The sequence below is a fragment of the Chamaea fasciata genome, unplaced genomic scaffold, assembly GCF_029207755.1.
Source record: "Chamaea fasciata isolate MVZ Bird 193981 ecotype frontalis unplaced genomic scaffold, bChaFas1.0.hap1 SCAF_22, whole genome shotgun sequence".
Lineage (NCBI taxonomy): Eukaryota > Metazoa > Chordata > Aves > Passeriformes > Sylviidae > Chamaea > Chamaea fasciata.
The window spans coordinates 3,714,609-3,730,983 of NW_027094107.1; the positions used below are offsets into that span (position 1 = coordinate 3,714,609).

Sequence of the window (16,375 nt, forward strand, 5' to 3'; positions counted from 1 at the left end):
CCCGCACACGCCGCACATCGGGAGCGCCGGTGTCACCTCAAGCCAGCACAGCTCGCCTGCCCTGTGCGACCCCGACCCGTTGCCTTTGTCCCGGAGCAGAGCCGGCCCGGGGCGGGCAGAGCGGCCCTGAGCGGCGCGCAGCGAGACAGAAGATGGGCGAGGCCGCCCTTCGCCCCGCCGTCCCGAACCCCGCTGCGTTCCCAGGGGGGTCCGGGCGGATGCGGCCCCCGGGCAGGCGGCAGCGGGACGAGCCCCGGCACAGGCCGCGGCGGAAGGGTCGCCGCGGCAACGCGGGAGGTGCGTCGCCCTGACGTCACTTCCGCGCGGAGCGGGGTGTCGCGCGCAGTGTCGCCATGGCGCTGTCGCGCGCGGAGCGCTGTCTCGCTCTGCTGCTGCGGCTGCTGTCGCGCGCCTGCCTCGCGGTGCTCGCGCTGCTGCCGCCGCCGCGCGCCGGCCCCGCGCGCGCTGCCCCGCGGGCCGTCCCGCCGCCGCGGCGAGCGCTGCTGCTGCTGTCCGCGCGGCGCCTCGCGGAGCTGCTCCGCGCGCGGCAGGTACCACCCGCGCCCCGGGGAGGGGGAGCGGGGACGGCGGGTGTGCCGCTCTCCGCGCGCGGCAGGTACCACCCGCGCCCCGGGGAGGGGGAGCGGGGACGGCGGGTCTCGGGCCGCCCAGCGCCCGCGCCTGACGGCGGGTCCCGCTGTGCCCCGTGGCCAGGTGACGTGCATCGAGGTGGTGGAGGCGTACGTGGAAAGGATCAAGGAGGTGAATCCCCTCATCAATGCCGTCGTTAAGGACAGGTGAGCTGGGGGCAGAGGGCACGCTCCAGGAGAGAGTGGCTCCCCACCTGCCTCCCTTCGGGCCCCACCCAGGCCAGGCCGCTGCACTACGCCAGGGGCACGGGGCCCCCGCGCCACCACCGCAGCACCGTGCTGAGCCCCCAGCGGCGGCTTTGCCGGGATGCCACTCCCGGCTCCGGCAAAGACCAGGCAGTCTCACCCCCAGAAGCTCTTGCTGCACTTGGGGTCCGCCCGGCCTGCAGGGGCCCCACTCCCCTCTGATCCAAGGCCAGAACATCGCCGGGTGCTTTGTTGCAGGTTTGAGGAGGCCCTGCAGGAAGCCCAGCAGGTCGATAAGCTGCTTTCAGAGGGTCCTGGCGATGACTGCCTGGAGGAGAAGTTCCCCTTGTTGGGGGTTCCCATCACCGTTAAGGAGGCCTTTTCTCTCTACGGTGGGTTTATCTTTGTGCCTCTCCAGGTCTTGATGTGTTCCCCAGAGTGGTGGGTGGCTGTGGCAGGTGCTTGGAGGGAAGTAGTCTCCCTTACCCCGGTTTGCACCAAGCTCTGCCTTGGACTTCTGCATTTGTATTCATTTGTAGCACACAGGTGCTGCAGAGCTTGTGCTGCCTCAGAGGAGCAGCCCTCATCGGGAACCTGCTTCCTGCAGCCCCGAGTTGTCTCAGGGCAGTGGCCTTGATGCCTCTCTCCTGTTGACCTTGGCACCACAGGGATGCCCAACACCTCTGGCTTGGTCAACCGCCGCAACGTGATTGCCACCTCAGATGCCACAGTGGTGTCGCGGCTGAAGCAGGCAGGTGCCATCCCACTGGGTGTCACGAACTGCAGTGAGCTCTGCATGTGGTATGAGTCCAGCAACAGGGTCTACGGGCGGACCAACAACCCCTACGATCTGCAGAGGATTGTGGGCGGCAGCTCAGGTGAGCCCTGGCACCTTGGCATAGTCCTGCACGAGTGGCAGATTAAAATGCAGCAAGAGAAAAGTTCCAAGTTTCTGCACACAGCTATTAATGTGTCCCTGGGCTCTTGCAGAGCTTACGGGCCTCTTTCCTGGGCACTGCTGTTGGCTACTGGGAGGTCCAGCTGCTTTGCCTCTTCTGGGTGTTTCATCTGGCATTGCTTCAGCTTGCTCTGTTGTACTTTGGCAGGAAAATCCCTTTGGCCCACATTCCCCAGCTGTTCCCCAGCCATCACTAAAGCCAAGGTGCCCCCTACCCCTCTTTCTCTTTAGGCCCCTACCCTCACTGTGAGGTGCTGCTGCTCTGCTGGATGATTTGCACCATAAATCTGTGGGGTTTTGCCATATTTTCTCCTGTGCAGGTGGGGAGGGCAGTGTATTGGCAGCTGCCTGCTCAGTTATAGGTGTGGGCTCTGACATCGGTGGAAGCATCCGGATGCCTGCCTTCTTCAATGGAGTCTTTGGCCATAAGCCCACAACAGGTAAGGTGGGTGTTGGGGTCTCCTCCTCTTCCCTGCCAGGAGAAATGTCATGAGGTGGAATGAGGGCTGTGGGGTGAACCCCTTCAGGACACCCCTGTTCTGGTCACTGGTGGGATTGCTGTAGGGAGTCAGGTAACCCCTTGCGTGTGACAAGCCTGTTGAGGGAGCACAGCTGGGGTTGGCATTTGGGAAGCTTTCGGTGGCAGAATGCCAGGAATGTGGGAGACGGGCGGGGGTTTACCCAAGTATTGCATCCGCAGCATGGGATGTTTTCACAAGGTTGGGATCAGCTGGAATGTTTCTCTGACTTCCAGTGTCCTGACTGGTGCTTTTCCTCCCTTCCCCACCCCATGCACCTTGCCATCAGCACTTGTGGGGTGTGCAACCTCCCTGCATCCAAAGACCCCCAGCAGGGCTGTCCCCATCTGGAGGCAATACTCAGGGTACTATCTGACATCTCTGCTCTCAGGGGTGGTGCCCAATGACGGCCAGTTTCCAAATGCTCATGGGGTGCGGACCAGCTACCTGTGCACGGGGCCCATGTGCCGCTACGCAGAGGACCTGGAGCCTGTGTTGAGAGTCATGGCCGGTCCTGGGGTCAGCAAGTGAGTTGTTCCCACTGCTCCCAGCTGCTGAGCTGGAGTTGACAGCTCTCTGGTCCTCGCAATGTATTAGTCCTTTGTACGAGGTAGGTCTGCACCCCACCCAGTTTGCTTGTTACTGATTTCCTTCCTCTGCTGCTAGCTTCAGCAGGACCTTGGCTGCTGGGACTGCCCTTCCCACCATTCACATGCTCCCAGGAACTGGCAGCCATGGGCAGACTGATAGATCCCCCTTCACCAGTGAACTGCTTCCGAGCTCTGTCCCACACATCCCTCCCCTCCCAGGGTGACCTTGCTCCTGGGTATTACAGAGCCTTTTTCCTCTTGTTAAATGAGGGGTTTTCCATCCCACACCATGGCCAGTTCAGTTCCTTCAGTTTTTGGTCTATGCAACCAAGGGCAACTGTGCTGTGTGCCAGTGGGGAGCAGAGCAGAGATGGGGCACATGGGGCAGCCCTCCTTTTTGCCACAGCCTGCACACAGTTGCTCTCTCCATTACCACTTCGCTTTTTCCCTGGCTCTTGTGCAATCACAGCCTTGGCTGCAGTCAGGGCTTGTAATCACAAGGTGCTTCTGGAGAGATAAGAACTTTCCTGACAGAAACTTGCTGGGGCTGAGGGGGCGGGTAATCAGCTGGATGTGTTGTGGGCAGTAGATGCTGTGTGTCTTCAGGGTCTTCTCACCTTGCCGTTCTGGGGGATGGAGCAGGGTCTCCTGAGGACACTTAACAAGGGTGTGAGAACCTCTAGCAGCTGCAGAGGAGTTGGGGATGGGTTTGTGACAAAGCACCATTCCTTTCCCAGGCTGAAACTGAATGAGAAAGTGTCACTGGAGAAAATCAAATTCCACTGCATGGATCATGACGGCGGGTCCATTTTTGTATCCCCTGTGGACAAGGAGATCTTGCAGGCCCAAAAGAAGGTAGGAAGCAGCAGAGGATGGTACTCACTGGGGTGAGCCTGAAGATAAAAGCTGGGTAGATGAGTCAAAGGAGCCCTGGGGAGGGGAAAGAACTGCTTTGTGTGTGGCTCCTGCAGGGAGCTCATCTGCATCTTGGCAGGATGAAGGGCTGGGGAGGCAGCTTTGCCTCCCAGTCCTGTGCTTTCAGGGGTTCAAAAATGGACAGAACTTTTTCTGCTTCAGGGCTAAGGAGGACACAAGGGGAATTTTGCGAGTAGGTCTCCTTACCCTCTTCTCTATTGTTTCCATGGGCTGATGGCAGTGCATCTCATTTTTGTGGAAATAAACCTGTCCTTGCTCTTCCCTTCAGGTGGTGGAGCACCTTGAAAGTGACCTCGGGGTCCGGGTTCAGCGTGTGGCAATCCACAAGATGAAGTATTCCTTCCAGATCTGGTCAGCCATGATGTCATCCAAGGACAGCGAGGGGCAGGTGTGTCAGAGTGAGTTGGCAAAGGCACGACTTTGGAGGCATCAGCTGTTTGGGGCCAGCTGTGGAGAGGCTTCCCAAACCTACCTGGGGGCTTTGCCTACTCCATTTTCCCCCTCAATCCTCCTTTCATCTCCCCCCTAAAGTTGGACAGCCCCTTCTCCCTTGCTGTCCCTTGGGTTGAGGCCATGGCTCTCAGCAGAGGAGTAATATGGTAATAGGGACGGGGAGGTTTGGCACATTGACCTTTTCCATGCAGGTTGGTAAATTAGCCAAGCAGGGGGCATCCTGCCTTGCTCTTTGCCCCATGCTGTGTCTTCTGACTTGTAGGCTGGTATTAACACCCTTTGGGATGCCAGGACAGGCAGGGGGCTAGGAGTTTTCCAGCAGGAGGCCTGCTTGTGTTATGTTGTTTTTGCAGCTGCTGTGCTATGCTCTGTGCATGCAGGAAAGTATTTTGTAATAAAATAAGCTTCTGGGAGTGTCATAACTTGTGCATTCCTGGGACAGAGGCAGTGATGAAACAGCCCAGCCCCACCACACTGAGAAGGGCTTGTCTGGCTCCTCTGCCTCCTTCTCCAGGTCCTATGGTCATATCACAGGAGGAAGTGCCTCTGGGACATTATCCCTTGCATCATGTCAGCTGGGTGCTGGTTTGGGGGACTCTTCCTTCTCCTTGCTGTCTGTGGCAGGGAAAGATACTCCTGCTGCTGCCCTGGATCAATGTCAGAGCTGTGGAGTACTCCTGATGGGCACCTCCTGTGTGACAGCAGGAACGCCTCACATTGGGATAACGTGACAACCGGAATTTTGCTGTCCCTTGCCAGCTTGTGCCTCCCTGCTGCATGTTGGCTGTGCTGATGGGGGGAGTGGGTGTGTTACAGGAGGCACAAAGATTCACGGACCTGCTGGGGGATCACGGGAAGCCAGTGTGGCCACTGTGGGAGCTGATGAAGTGGCTCGTGGGGATGTCTTCTCACACTCTCCCAGCTATCGGTAATGCTGGCAGGGGCCCCAGGAAGTGCAGAGGCAGTGGTGGGGTGGGCAAGTTAAATGCAGATACAACCCTTCCAATGCCCAGTAAAGGAACTCGGGGTTTGCCCTGAGCAGCTTCAGCCTAGTTTTGTAATGACACTCTGGGTCTTTGAGTCACATGGAAGCTCAAGAGAGTGCATCTTTGATAAATGGGAGTGGGTAGCTTGGGGGAAGAAATGAGGATGATGGAGCTGGGAGCAGGGTTCACTCCTGCTGTGAGCCCTGCTGGAACTGCTGGGGGCTCAGAGGGACAGTCAGGGTCTGCACCGACCTTGTTTCATAGCAGCAGGTACTAGAGAATCCTAATTGGTGCAGTCGTGCTGCTGTCTAATGAGTGCTGAGGTCATTCTGCCAGATCTGCTCATCCCCACTGGCTGGAAAAGCTGGAAGGAAGGGGCAGGCTGAATGTTTTTCCCTTGCCAGAGCTGGGGGGATGCTGCCCACAAAGCTGTGCTAGGGGCAATCCGCTGTGGCTACTGGCAGGAAAGGGTACTTGGGGGGCCACCCCAGAAGCAGGGGATGTTGCATGTGGCTGGGCAATGTGTTTCTGCCCTGCATAGCCCACAGTCCTCTCACTCGTTCCTGTCCCCATTTCTACTTTTGCTGCAGCCCTGGGACTAACAGAGAAGCTGGTGAACCTTAACCTCAGTGGAAAGGCCAAGCTGGTGAGCATGGGGAAGAGTCTACAGGAGGAGATGGAGGCACTGCTGGGGCCGGACGGGGTGCTCCTCTATCCCTCGCACCCCACCATTGCCCCCAAGCACCACTCCCCCATCTGCATGCCCTTCAATTTTGCTTACACAGGTGAGCAGCCCTGGCATCTGTGGGATTGCAGGTAGGGCTGCCAAGATGGTCTCCCTGTGACAGCAGTGTGGGCTGGTAGCTGGGTTGTTGTATCCAGAGCGTTTGCATTGCTGATGGTGGGCTGTGCAGCTAAGAGAGGTGTCTTGCTGCTCCAGAGAGTGGGGCGAGGGTTGTCATGCTTTTTTTGCTTTTTTTTTGTCTTTTACCTTTTGCTGAAGATCCCTGTCCACAGCAGGGCAGGTCTGACTTTGTGTGTTATATTGAGGGCCTCCATGCTCCAGAGGGGTTACAGTTGCTGCTGTAATGGTTTACCAGCAACCTCAGACCTGCCACCTCTTGGGGTACAGCCTGGGGCTCCCTTTGTGGTTCCCATGTGGTCTGAACACCTCGGTGCCAGTGTCAGTGCTGTCTGGCTTTGGAGTGATGGAGGGCTGGTGTCTGGGGCAGGAATGTCCCAAATTTGGCATGCCACAGTATGTGCCATCCCTCATGGGTGCTGTTTATACACATGATGTGGGCACTGGGAATCTCTGTCCAGTGATGTCCCTTGTCACCATGTCTCTGGACTTCTGCATGAAGCACCAACTCCCAGGATCTTGGTGCTGTTTATGGCAGAGCTGCCTGCCCAGGGTGGGAGAGCCAGGCAGTGATGTATCCCAGTCATTGTGCTCACTTTGATCCATCCAACCTTCTCTCTTGCAGCCATCTTCAATGTCCTTGGCCTGCCAGTGACACAATGCCCGCTGGGGCTGGGCAGTGAGGGGCTGCCGCTGGGCATTCAGCTGGTGGCAGCTGCCTACAACGACCACTTGACGCTGGCAGTGGCCCGGTACCTGGAGAAAGCCTTTGGAGGATGGGTTTTACCAGGGAAAGTTTAACCTTGGGATGCAGGGACAGGCAATGACAACTGCTGATGCTTCATCCCATCATGGCACTGCCTGCTCCCTCTGCATCCCCCTGTGCCCTGCTGGGAGCGGCTGGTGGTGCCTCCAGCCCAGGAACAGCTGGGACGTTGCCACTGGAGTCCTCATCCCTGTGGCACCCTCTGTCAGGGAGAGACCTGCCTTTCCCAAACCCCTCAGGAGCCCAGTGCCACAGTCTGAGGATGTCCTGCCTGCATCCTGCCTGCAGTGGGCATCCACCCACCTTTTCCAGACTGTGGAGTTGGCCAGCTCTGTAATCCTTCTGCTTTCAAAACGTTGAGTGAGAGCTGGGCAGAGGATGTGCTTCCAGACTGCTGGGGGCAGCTGCACAGCACCTCTCAGGGCTGCCTGGGCCTATGGGGCTCCTCCTTGGCCTGAGCCTTATCCACAGGGGTGGAGTGTGCTTGCTGCACGCCGGCTTGCCAGCCCCCACAGTCCTCCCAAGCTCCTGCAGGCTTACCCCCACCCTCTGACCGAAAAGGGAGAGGGGTTCGGGGGGCTGGAGGAGCCATAGGCCTGCCTCACCAACAGTGCTTTGTGGGGTGGTGAGTGCTGGGCTCTGCAGCTGTCAGGTATGGCTGAGAGCATTTCAGCACTGGCTAAAGCATCTCCGGTTTGTGTCTTCCCCTTCTCTCTGGGAGGATCGTCCTGCCTGCCCGGTATCTCCTGCTACCTGTCCTGCTAATCTGCCCCAGGAGTGGACATGGGCAGCAATGTGAGTGGTTCATCTGAGCAGGCAGCAAGCACAAAGTGTTCTCATTGAGAGAGGTATTAAAGAGCCTGTCCAGTCTACTGTGTCTGTGTGTCCTTTTCCTCATGGCTGTCTCCCTCCCAGCTCCCGCCAGGCCCCAGCCTCATCTCTGCCAGGGATGTGTTGGCTGCCCAGCACTGCTCGCCAGTGGAGTGGTGCAGGGCAACAGTGGAGATGCTGGCATTAGCCCCCAGGGTGGCACTTGGCCACTCCGAGGCTCTTGTTTTGGAATGCCCAGGCTGACAGTGACTGCTGGGCTCTGGGCAGAGCTGAAGGGTGCCTGTGAGTCCCACATGCTGCCGTCAGTGGCTCTGTTAGGCTTGTAATGGTTGCACAGTTCTTGGGAAGCACACACGTCCAGCTGTATTTTGTCCCAGTGGACTGCCAGAGGCTTGGAACTCTTGAGGTGATGTAGAGCCATGTGCAAGTCCCTTGTGGTCTCCAGGGCAAAATGAGGGCCCGCAGCCCTGTGTGCCCAGCCCGCTGCCCTAGTCTTGGCAAGGATAAAACCTGCTACTGGTTTTGCTGGGATGTCCTGGTCTGTGTCTGCTCTGCGATGTGTCACCCCTGGCCTGAGTCCTATGCTTCTCTGTCCCCACGCCACTGGTGGTCCCTGCAGGGGTAAGTGCAGTATGCTGGGACGGTGTGCTGGGATAGGCTGTGGCTCAGCTCTGGTTTGCAGAGGGCACTGCTGAGCGCCCGCCCCCAGCTGGAACGTTGCTAATGAGGAAGCAAGGAAGGAAGAAAAGCAAACCCTGGTTCAGCAAAGGAGGTACAAACCACCCAAGTCAAATCACATCTCCCAGCGTGGTGGCACAGGCAACACGGACTGCCCCCCATCTGGAGGAAGCCTGGCAGCTGAGCAGACCGTGGTAACGCTTCCTGTGAACACTCGAGCAAAACGTGAGGTTGCTGAGCTGAGGGTGTTGCGTTTAGCAGTGTAGTGGGTGAGGTGGGTTCCTGATACAGCAGAGGGGCAGAGAGTAAGTGCTGGATCAAGGTAGGGGGGAGTGCTGGTGCTTCTGGGTGGTGTGATGGGGATGCAAAGGAGAGGATGTGTAATCCCCGCAATCTGTTATTGCCACAACACAGAGTTGCTGAGATTTTTCCTCTGGCATGGCAGAAGGGGAATGGATGTGCTGGGATTCAGAGGGGCTGGGAGCGACTGGCCTGCAGTCACCCTTGCTGCTTCAGGGAGGCATTTCCCGCCTTGTGCTGCCTTCTGCAGTGGGAGCAGCCCTGTCCCTGCCTCCAGGCAGCCAGTCCTAGGGTCTCTGTCAGTTCCCCAGCTCTGTGCCTCCACAAGCCCCTGGAACAATCCTGGAGGCTCTTTCTCCCTCCAGGCAGAAATGCTGCCTCCTTCAATGGGCTCTGTTGCAAAGCCAGGAGGGCTTTTGCTGGTCTCAGGGCAGAGGGAACCCCTAGACCAGCTGCCTGTGCTTCGGCTCTGGTGTTTCAGAGGTCTCACCTCAGCCCTCGCCCGCAGTTTGCAGCTGCATGTCCCTGCTTGTTGACTGTTCCTCCTTGTTTCAAGCTCTTAATGCTGCAAGGGACAGCAGAGAAAACATGGGGGAAATGTTTTATACCCCCGTGCTGAGGTGGTTGTGCTTGTAACGGTGCAGAGTCAGTATGAAATGGGAAGAGCAAGAAGCAGTGGCAGTGGTGAGCCAGCCCCACAGGTATCCTGTCTGGCCAGGGGTGCTCTCACCCCTCTGCCTCTGGAAATGGCCCTGGGCTCCCCACTTTCATCTTCACTTCATGTGTCCTCATAACCAGAAGGTTGGTGTTGGTGGCCTCAGAGCCCTTGCATGTCCACTCTGGCAGAGGAAGGTTACCTCCATGACCAGCAAGAACAGGGAAAGATTCCTGGTGGCTAAATGGTGGGGCAAGGTCAAGGTAAGAAGTGACTGGCCAGGTGTCAGATGCAGGTGCCCAGTGGGACAAGCCCGTGCTGTGATTTGCAGTCTGAGGTCTCTGCTTACAGCCCAAGAGGGTCCCTCATTGTGCCCCATTTTGCCTTTTGGGTGCTGTCACATACCCTCCCCATACCAGGGAGGCTGTGGGATGGCTGGGGGTGTCCTGGCAGTGGTGTCACAGGTTGTGCCAGTGTGACTCATACCCAGAGCTGGGCTGAGTCACCTCCCCAGTGGCGTGAGCATCAGGTGAGGAGCTTTCTCAGACCCACATCCTGGTGACAAAGGCAGTGTGGTGTCTCACCACAGGGTGCCAGAGGTGGGTGCCACAGAAGGTCGCTGCAGCACGTGCACGGTGCGGCAGTCGCCCACTGTCCCTGTGGACACCTACCACCCTGAGGGTACCTGTCCTGCTGCAGCACCAGGGTGCAGCAGAAGGTCCCCTGCCCCTTCACAGAGGACACCTCTGTGCCAGGATAGGCACGTGGACTCCATGGGGCAGGGGACCAGCTTCACTGGCTGAAGCTCCTGGGAATAACACCCTGTTTTTAATCCCAGGTCCCAGCAGCCTGTCATGTCTGCAGGTAGTGGAACAGCTCCAGCACACCCATCCCTTTCCACAGCCCCTGGTGCAGCAGCGTAGTGTGGGGGCAGATGGATGGGCTGTTGTAGGATGAGCCCTGCCCTGCTCCTGTTGCTGTCCCTGGCCAGCTGCTCCCTGCTCCAGGGTAAGCCAGTGCTGAAGCTGTCACCACAGACAGGGGTTGGGGGCGTGGTCCTGGCTTCAGGGCAGGAGGCCACAGGGACACCTCTCAGACCTACTGAAGGTACTGAAGAGGAGGGGCCCAAGTGGTCGTCAAGGTGTGATGAAAAACAAAAGTCCAGGGTCAGCAGAAGCTGTGTCAGGGTGTTGGCTCCCCTGTTTTGTCAGCTGTGTCTGCTTTGGCAGAAGCATGGCGAGGGTGTTCTCAGTGTGTGACGGATTGGGGGCATGCAAGTGCTGAGCACCTGCTCTGAAGTCAGTGTTTGCCCATGCCAGGCTGAAGCTGAGGAACCTGTGCACTGGGCCACAAGGGGACCCTGCAGGATCATACCACTCTGCTCCCTCCCCAGGGATGCTGCTGAGGCCACGGCATGTGAGGCTGGAGGCACAGAACTTCCACGTCCAGCTGCGCTGGGAGCCAGACCCCAGTTCACCCAGCTATGCCACTTATGAGGTGGAGTGGAGGAACAGGTAGGTGGGAAGGAGGGGGTGAAGGGGTCTGGTCCTCTTATACCCTGGCAGAGGCTGTTGGGGACCCCTGGCAGCTAGAGGACTGTTGTCAGTAAATGCCACAGAGTAACAGAGCAGTGGAATTGTCAGGGATTGGCGTGTCCACCCCCTGTACATGCAAGGTCAGCTCAGGACTATGTCCTGGTGGGTTTTGAACAACTTCAGGACAAGCTCCCTGGACAGCTTGGTCCCTTTCCCAGTCACTCTCCCACTAACAAACTAAGGGGTTGCTTTTGGACTGGAGTTTTGGATTTGGTTTTTTTTCCATTATGCTAAATGGGGTTTTCTGTATTTCAACCTGTGCCCGCTGCCTCTTGTCCTTTTGCTGGGCACCACTGAGAGGAAGGCTCTATCTCCTTCTCATGTTGATAAGACCCCCCACCCAAAGTCATCTTTTTCTGAGGCTCAAGCTGTCACCGCTCACTCAGTTTCCCTCGTACCACAGAGCCTCAACAGCCTCAACTCCTTGGTGGGTTCTGCCTGCCATGGCTGTGTGTTTTCTCATCGTGGAAAGCACAGGTCAGGGCGCAGTGCCAGGTGCCATCTGTCCCTAGGAGGAAGTCGACTTGCTGGTGGCCCCGCTCCTTACGCATCCCAGGATGCTGTTGGCTGATACCTGGGCTTTCCTACACTTTCCACCTGGGCAGGATGGCAGTGGCTGGGCAGCCCTCCCTTTGGGTTGGGAAGATGCTGAAAAGAAGCAATCCTTTTGCTTTCTCCCTGGGCAGAACCTTGAACTGGACCAAGGCAGGTGCCTGCGGGGGGAACAGCAGAAGCTCCTGGGTGTGTGAGCTGTATTTTGACAGGATTCATGATATCTACTGGGCACGGGTGAGAGTGGTGGCCGGAGGTCAGCAGTCCGAGTGGGCCAGTTCCAGCGAGCTGCAGCTGTACAGAGACAGTAAGGACTGGGGAGATCCTCCAGCTGGGCACGTCCTGGGGGCCAGTGGGGAGAGGGGTCCTTGGAGAGATCTGATGGGATACAATGGGAAAGCATATTAGGATATTGGAGGGAAAAGAGGAAAGAGCTCTAACCAGAGGAAAGGGATGAGGCAGAGCTGCTAGAGGAGGGCTGGGTGAAGAGCAAAAAAGGACAGAAAAGACAGAGTGAGGTGACGGATAGGAGGCCCCAGGCCACCAAGGAACTGTGAGAATTTGGGTCTCTGGGGAATGCAGCAATATGGGGCAGGAAAGAGGATATTCCTCTGGGCTTGGCTTTTGAAAGGCTCACCTTCCTCCACTGTCATGGTCCTGGGGTTTTTGCCCCAGCAAGATGAAGCTGGTGCAGGCAGGAGCAGAGCCTCTGGTCATCCATCCACTCACCCTGACTATTGTGTTTGCCAGGTGTGGGAATGTGCCTCTTCTCAGTCACAGATTGGCTGTTCTGTCCAAAAAAACTGGCAGTATCTTGGACCTAGAAAATTTTCAGGACCCTCCTCTGACCTCCATCACAGGGGTTGTTGCAATAAACTGAACGTGTGAGCAGCTAAATGGGTTCTATGTTGGCAGTCTGTGTTCCCTTGTTCACCTTGTTCATTCCCTCTGCATCCAACTGGCATTAAAGTGGATGCATTCAGTTAGAAAGTGATTGCTGGCCTTGGCAGTGGGTCTCCAGGCCGTGGTGGATGGCTCAGGGATGAAGGTCTCAGCAGCAGAAGCTGGTGGTGCCATAGGTCTGTCAGTGTGAAAAGGAGGCAGAAGCAATGATAGCTGTCATGGAGATGTGATGGCTGCCATTCCTAGAGCTGGTTTCAGAGCACAAAGTGCCATCAGGCAAGACCCAAGGAGCTTCTGTGCTCTGGGAGGGGAATGTCAGACAGAAAATATCATTTCTAGAGAAACAAAATGTCTGCCTTTGAAGGCCTTAATTTTCTTTTTTTATTTCCTTCCCTACAGCAATTGTTGGTCCCCCCAGATTGTCCTGGCTGCTCCAGGATCAAATCCTCAGCATAAACATTATCACACCACTCACTCCCTACCAGAGAAGAACTGGTTCCTACAAGCCAGTCGACCAAGTGCTGCTGAAGTTGTGGTATTGGCTGCAGCTGTACGAGGGGGACCTGCTTATCCAGCAGGTGTGTGGTAGCTGGGCAGGGCTCAGAGGTGCAGGGCTTGCACAAGCTTTCCTGGTGCAGGAAAGCTACTGTCTCAGGTTGCAGTGGTGTGGGGGTGCCTGTGCTGCAGCCCTGCCCATACCTTGCAGTGCATGCAGGTGTGAGGTGCTCTGCATCCCCAATCTGGGGCTCCCACCTCAGTGAGGCAGGAGACTCCTTCGTTGCCCTGGGTAAGAAGAACTGGACTGGTTCTGTTCAGATGAAAGGTGATGCCACAGGAGTTTCAGGAGATGCTCTGGGACCTGAACACCTCCTGGGGCAAAGAACTGAGTGTTGGAGGGACCATGGGGCAAGTGGGATGTTGAGGCTGCATAGAGCAGTGAAGCCATGCACAAACCCCTCCTCCAGCTGCTGTGGCCACCTGTCCCATCTGCTTTCAGGTGCCTTGTAAACAGAGCAGTGAGGAAGTGCCTTGCACCTTTAGGCACCTGAAGTCCAGCACACAGTACTGTGTCCGGACAGTGGCTGCAGACATGGCCAAGAAGCGGAGCCGGGAGGTGGAGCAGTGCCTGGTGACTCCAGCAGGCCCTGCAGGTGGGACAACTCTCAGCAGCTCAGCTGGCACAGTTGCATTTCAGGTCCTGCTCACAACAGGACTTGTGTGGAGGTGTGGGTCCCTCACTCCCAGCCACTGTGATCAGGGTTGTGGCCCAGTGCTGCCCAGTGGGGACCTCTCATGGCAATGCTTTCTTGTCATCTGCCTTGGGCTTGCCTCCTGAAACATCCCAGCCTGACATGGATGGGAAACACTGATAGAGGGTGGGGTGGGAGGGATGTGCTTGAGTGACCCCTCAGCCTGCTGTGACCTCCTGGCAGGCTTTCCATGGGTTCCTGCTGTGCTGAGTGCCTTCTTCCTGCTACTGCTACTAAGTGTGGCCGGGCTCTGCTTCATGCAGCTGCATGTCTTTCCCAGTCCTCCAGAGACGCATCTCCCAAAAGCACTGGTGAGTGACAATCTTCCTTCAGCCTCCATCTTGTGTGTAGCCACAGCCAAGCCAGGGTTCCCTGCATTTGCAGGGGCTCAGCACCTCCTTTCCTCCAACACTCACACCACCAAGCCCATTCTAGTACCCAGGTGCCTCCCCTGCTGTCTGAACCACTGTCCCCCAAGAAGAAGCTACTGGTGGAGGGCATCAGCCAGCCATGGGTCACAGCTGAGGATTGGGTCTCAGGCAGTGCAGCCCTTGCTGTTCACCATAGTTCGTCATCCCCAAGCTGGCAGAGCTTCGGCTGGCTGAGGCTGACCATGTCACCGCTTGTGTCTTTGCAGGCTCTCCAGAACAGCGAGCTGAGTGGGACCATACAGGTGCCTCCCCTCCAGCTTGAGGAGGACCCACTGGCCCTGCTCCTGCAGACTGTGCTCCCCTCCCACGGGCCATCCACAGCTGAACAGACATCAGCCATGGTCCCACAGGTCCTCCGAGGCCTTGCCCGGGATGTGAGTGGCTACTGTGCCAATGGGTTTGGCCCAGACTGCCCTGAGGGAAGGGACCCATCCTGCACTCAAAGGGTGCAGCTGGGGCACGCCTTGGGTTCCCAGGTCCCCTCACAGCTGGAGAAAGATGGGGAGGCAGGTGATGAAGATGATTTGCCAGAGCAGCTGGTGTTAGTGGGACTGACTGGAAACAGATACATAGGTGATAGGGACAGCCAGATACCTGAGATATGGCTCCCCCTGCACTTCCAGCTTTATTCTAAATGCCAGTGCCCAGTCCTGGGAGCAGGCAGCCACCTTCCTCTGCCCATGAGAAGCAGAAGCTGCAGCCAGGAGTACCTGCAGGAGAGGCTCTGCACGGCTGAGCACTGGACCCGGCTGAGCTCGGTAAAGCTCCCGACCAGCGTGGAGGAGGAGGAGGGAGGGCAGCTCCTCTCTGCACCTCAACCCCTGCTTGGTGGCGGGACTGAGCCAGAGCAAGATGACAGCACCGTGCAGCGAGGCTACCCGGAGCCGGCAGAACCGTGTGTTTCCAGCCCCTGCCAGCTGCCCCCCTCGCCCCGCAGCGTCCTGCGGATATTTGCCTTCTCCGGCTACGAGCCACGTGGCCCGCCCGGCAGTGAGCCATAGCGAGTGGGGCTCCCCGGCAGCCTCCTGCTTCCCAGCAGAGCCCAAGGCGGCTCCCGGAGCTCCCCAGCCCTGGCGGCTGCCTGTCCCAACCTGTTGGTTCCGGGCTGGGGGTGGGACTGGGGCTGGCTCCCACGGGCAGGCAGGGGCATATTCCGGACTCGGCCGCCAAGGATGGGCGGGATCCAGAGCTTTCCTCTGGAGTTTGGTGCTCTTGAGACACAGCATAGGGAGCATGGACCAAAACTGAACCCCCAAAACTCTTACCTATTTCTCTGTCTGTATGTGTGCATGTGTGGTACAGTATCTATACCAATGTAACACTCATATATATGTATATATTTATAAAGGTCTTTAATGAAAAAATGTTGGGGTTTTTACATCTGTGGAAATGTTGATTGTATGCTGGAGTTGTTTTTAAATATCACTAATTTATTGTAGAAAACTGGCTTCTCTATTAATTGATTCTGTGTTATAGACCCAGCACGGCCCTTCCCTGTGCAGCAGTCAGGAAAGGCACTGAGTAAACTTGGGGTTTTCCCAGCAGAAAATTGCACCCACAATCTCTGTCTTGCTCCCCTGTGGGAAAAGACTGGGTTTTAGCACCATGGGATACATTTAGTATTCCTGCTGCCAGCACTGGGATGATTGATGACTGAGAGGCCCTGCCCTGCAGTTGTCCCTCGGGATGTGTTTTGGAGCTGTACCTGAAGCCACAGAGGCGAGGGGAAACCTCCTTGTGCTGTGACACATGCTGGGATCAGTGGAGTCAAAATGCAGTGACAAATCCAGGCTCCTGGACTCACAAGAATTACTCTAGATCTGGGAACAGGTGAGAAACTGGTGTCTAGTGTCCAGGCAGCTGGTGGAAGGGATGGAGGTACCGTGCTGCCAGTCTTGGGGAGCCTTTGGGGCTGTGCAGGGCCATGTTCCAGCCCTGTGAGTCACCCCTGACACCCCAGCCATGTTCCATCCCTGCCTCCTACTGCAGGCTGGCCCCTGTAGCCCACAAGGGTCCATGAAGGAGCAGAGATCCACCTGCCGCTTAGAGAGGACCCCACACAAGATGCCCAAAGGAGGCCATGACTCCATGGGAAGATCATGGCTGGAGCAAGCTCCCGGCAGGCAGGACCTGTGGAGTGAGGAGCCCAAGCTGAAACAGGTTTGCTAACAGGAATTGGGACCTTGTAGACAGAGTGATGGAGCAGCTTTGGGGTGTATCTGGCATCTGACCCAGGCCAATCCTGCACAGATGATGGGAGGACGTGTGGTGTATT

General features: G+C 57.3%; 2 protein-coding genes across 3 annotated transcripts; both read left to right on the forward strand.

The window, feature by feature from the left end:
* Positions 1 to 353: 353 nt before the first annotated feature.
* FAAH2 (fatty acid amide hydrolase 2) lies at positions 354 to 7,777 on the forward strand. Of its 2 annotated transcripts, XM_066202510.1 has the most exons (12): positions 354 to 551; positions 715 to 797; positions 1,095 to 1,228; positions 1,505 to 1,714; positions 2,115 to 2,234; positions 2,704 to 2,839; positions 3,640 to 3,757; positions 4,107 to 4,226; positions 4,483 to 4,587; positions 5,108 to 5,219; positions 5,868 to 6,062; positions 6,765 to 7,777. In XM_066202510.1, the coding sequence occupies exons 1-12, from the start codon at positions 354 to 356 to the stop codon at positions 6,938 to 6,940; spliced, it is 1,707 nt and encodes a 568-aa protein (XP_066058607.1). In that variant the 3' UTR covers positions 6,941 to 7,777. The 2 variants fall into 2 exon arrangements, with proteins under 2 accessions (XP_066058607.1, XP_066058606.1); XM_066202509.1 differs by lacking the exon at positions 4,483 to 4,587.
* A 2,444-nt stretch (positions 7,778 to 10,221) lies between these two features.
* On the forward strand, positions 10,222 to 15,826 carry LOC136300196 (uncharacterized). The gene is made up of 7 exons (XM_066202412.1): positions 10,222 to 10,377; positions 10,763 to 10,883; positions 11,651 to 11,823; positions 12,819 to 12,997; positions 13,417 to 13,570; positions 13,853 to 13,980; positions 14,307 to 15,826. Exons 1-7 carry the CDS (start codon positions 10,308 to 10,310, stop codon positions 15,099 to 15,101), a joined length of 1,620 nt encoding a protein of 539 aa, XP_066058509.1. The 5' UTR covers positions 10,222 to 10,307; the 3' UTR covers positions 15,102 to 15,826.
* The last annotated feature ends 549 nt before the right edge of the window (positions 15,827 to 16,375 follow it).

Excerpts from the sequence above, each read along its gene's own strand:
- LOC136300196 (XM_066202412.1), top strand. The coding sequence starts at position 10,308 with ATGGGCTGTTGTAGGATGAGCCCTGCCCTGCTCCTGTTGCTGTCCCTG. Across the intron at positions 11,824-12,818 it reads GCTGCAGCTGTACAGAGACA|CAATTGTTGGTCCCCCCAGA; the intron begins GTAAGGACTGGG and ends CCTTCCCTACAG. Across the intron at positions 13,981-14,306 it reads CGCATCTCCCAAAAGCACTG|GCTCTCCAGAACAGCGAGCT; the intron begins GTGAGTGACAAT and ends GTGTCTTTGCAG.
- FAAH2 (XM_066202510.1), top strand. The coding sequence starts at position 354 with ATGGCGCTGTCGCGCGCGGAGCGCTGTCTCGCTCTGCTGCTGCGGCTG. Across the intron at positions 552-714 it reads AGCTGCTCCGCGCGCGGCAG|GTGACGTGCATCGAGGTGGT; the intron begins GTACCACCCGCG and ends CCCCGTGGCCAG. Across the intron at positions 3,758-4,106 it reads TCTTGCAGGCCCAAAAGAAG|GTGGTGGAGCACCTTGAAAG; the intron begins GTAGGAAGCAGC and ends TCTTCCCTTCAG.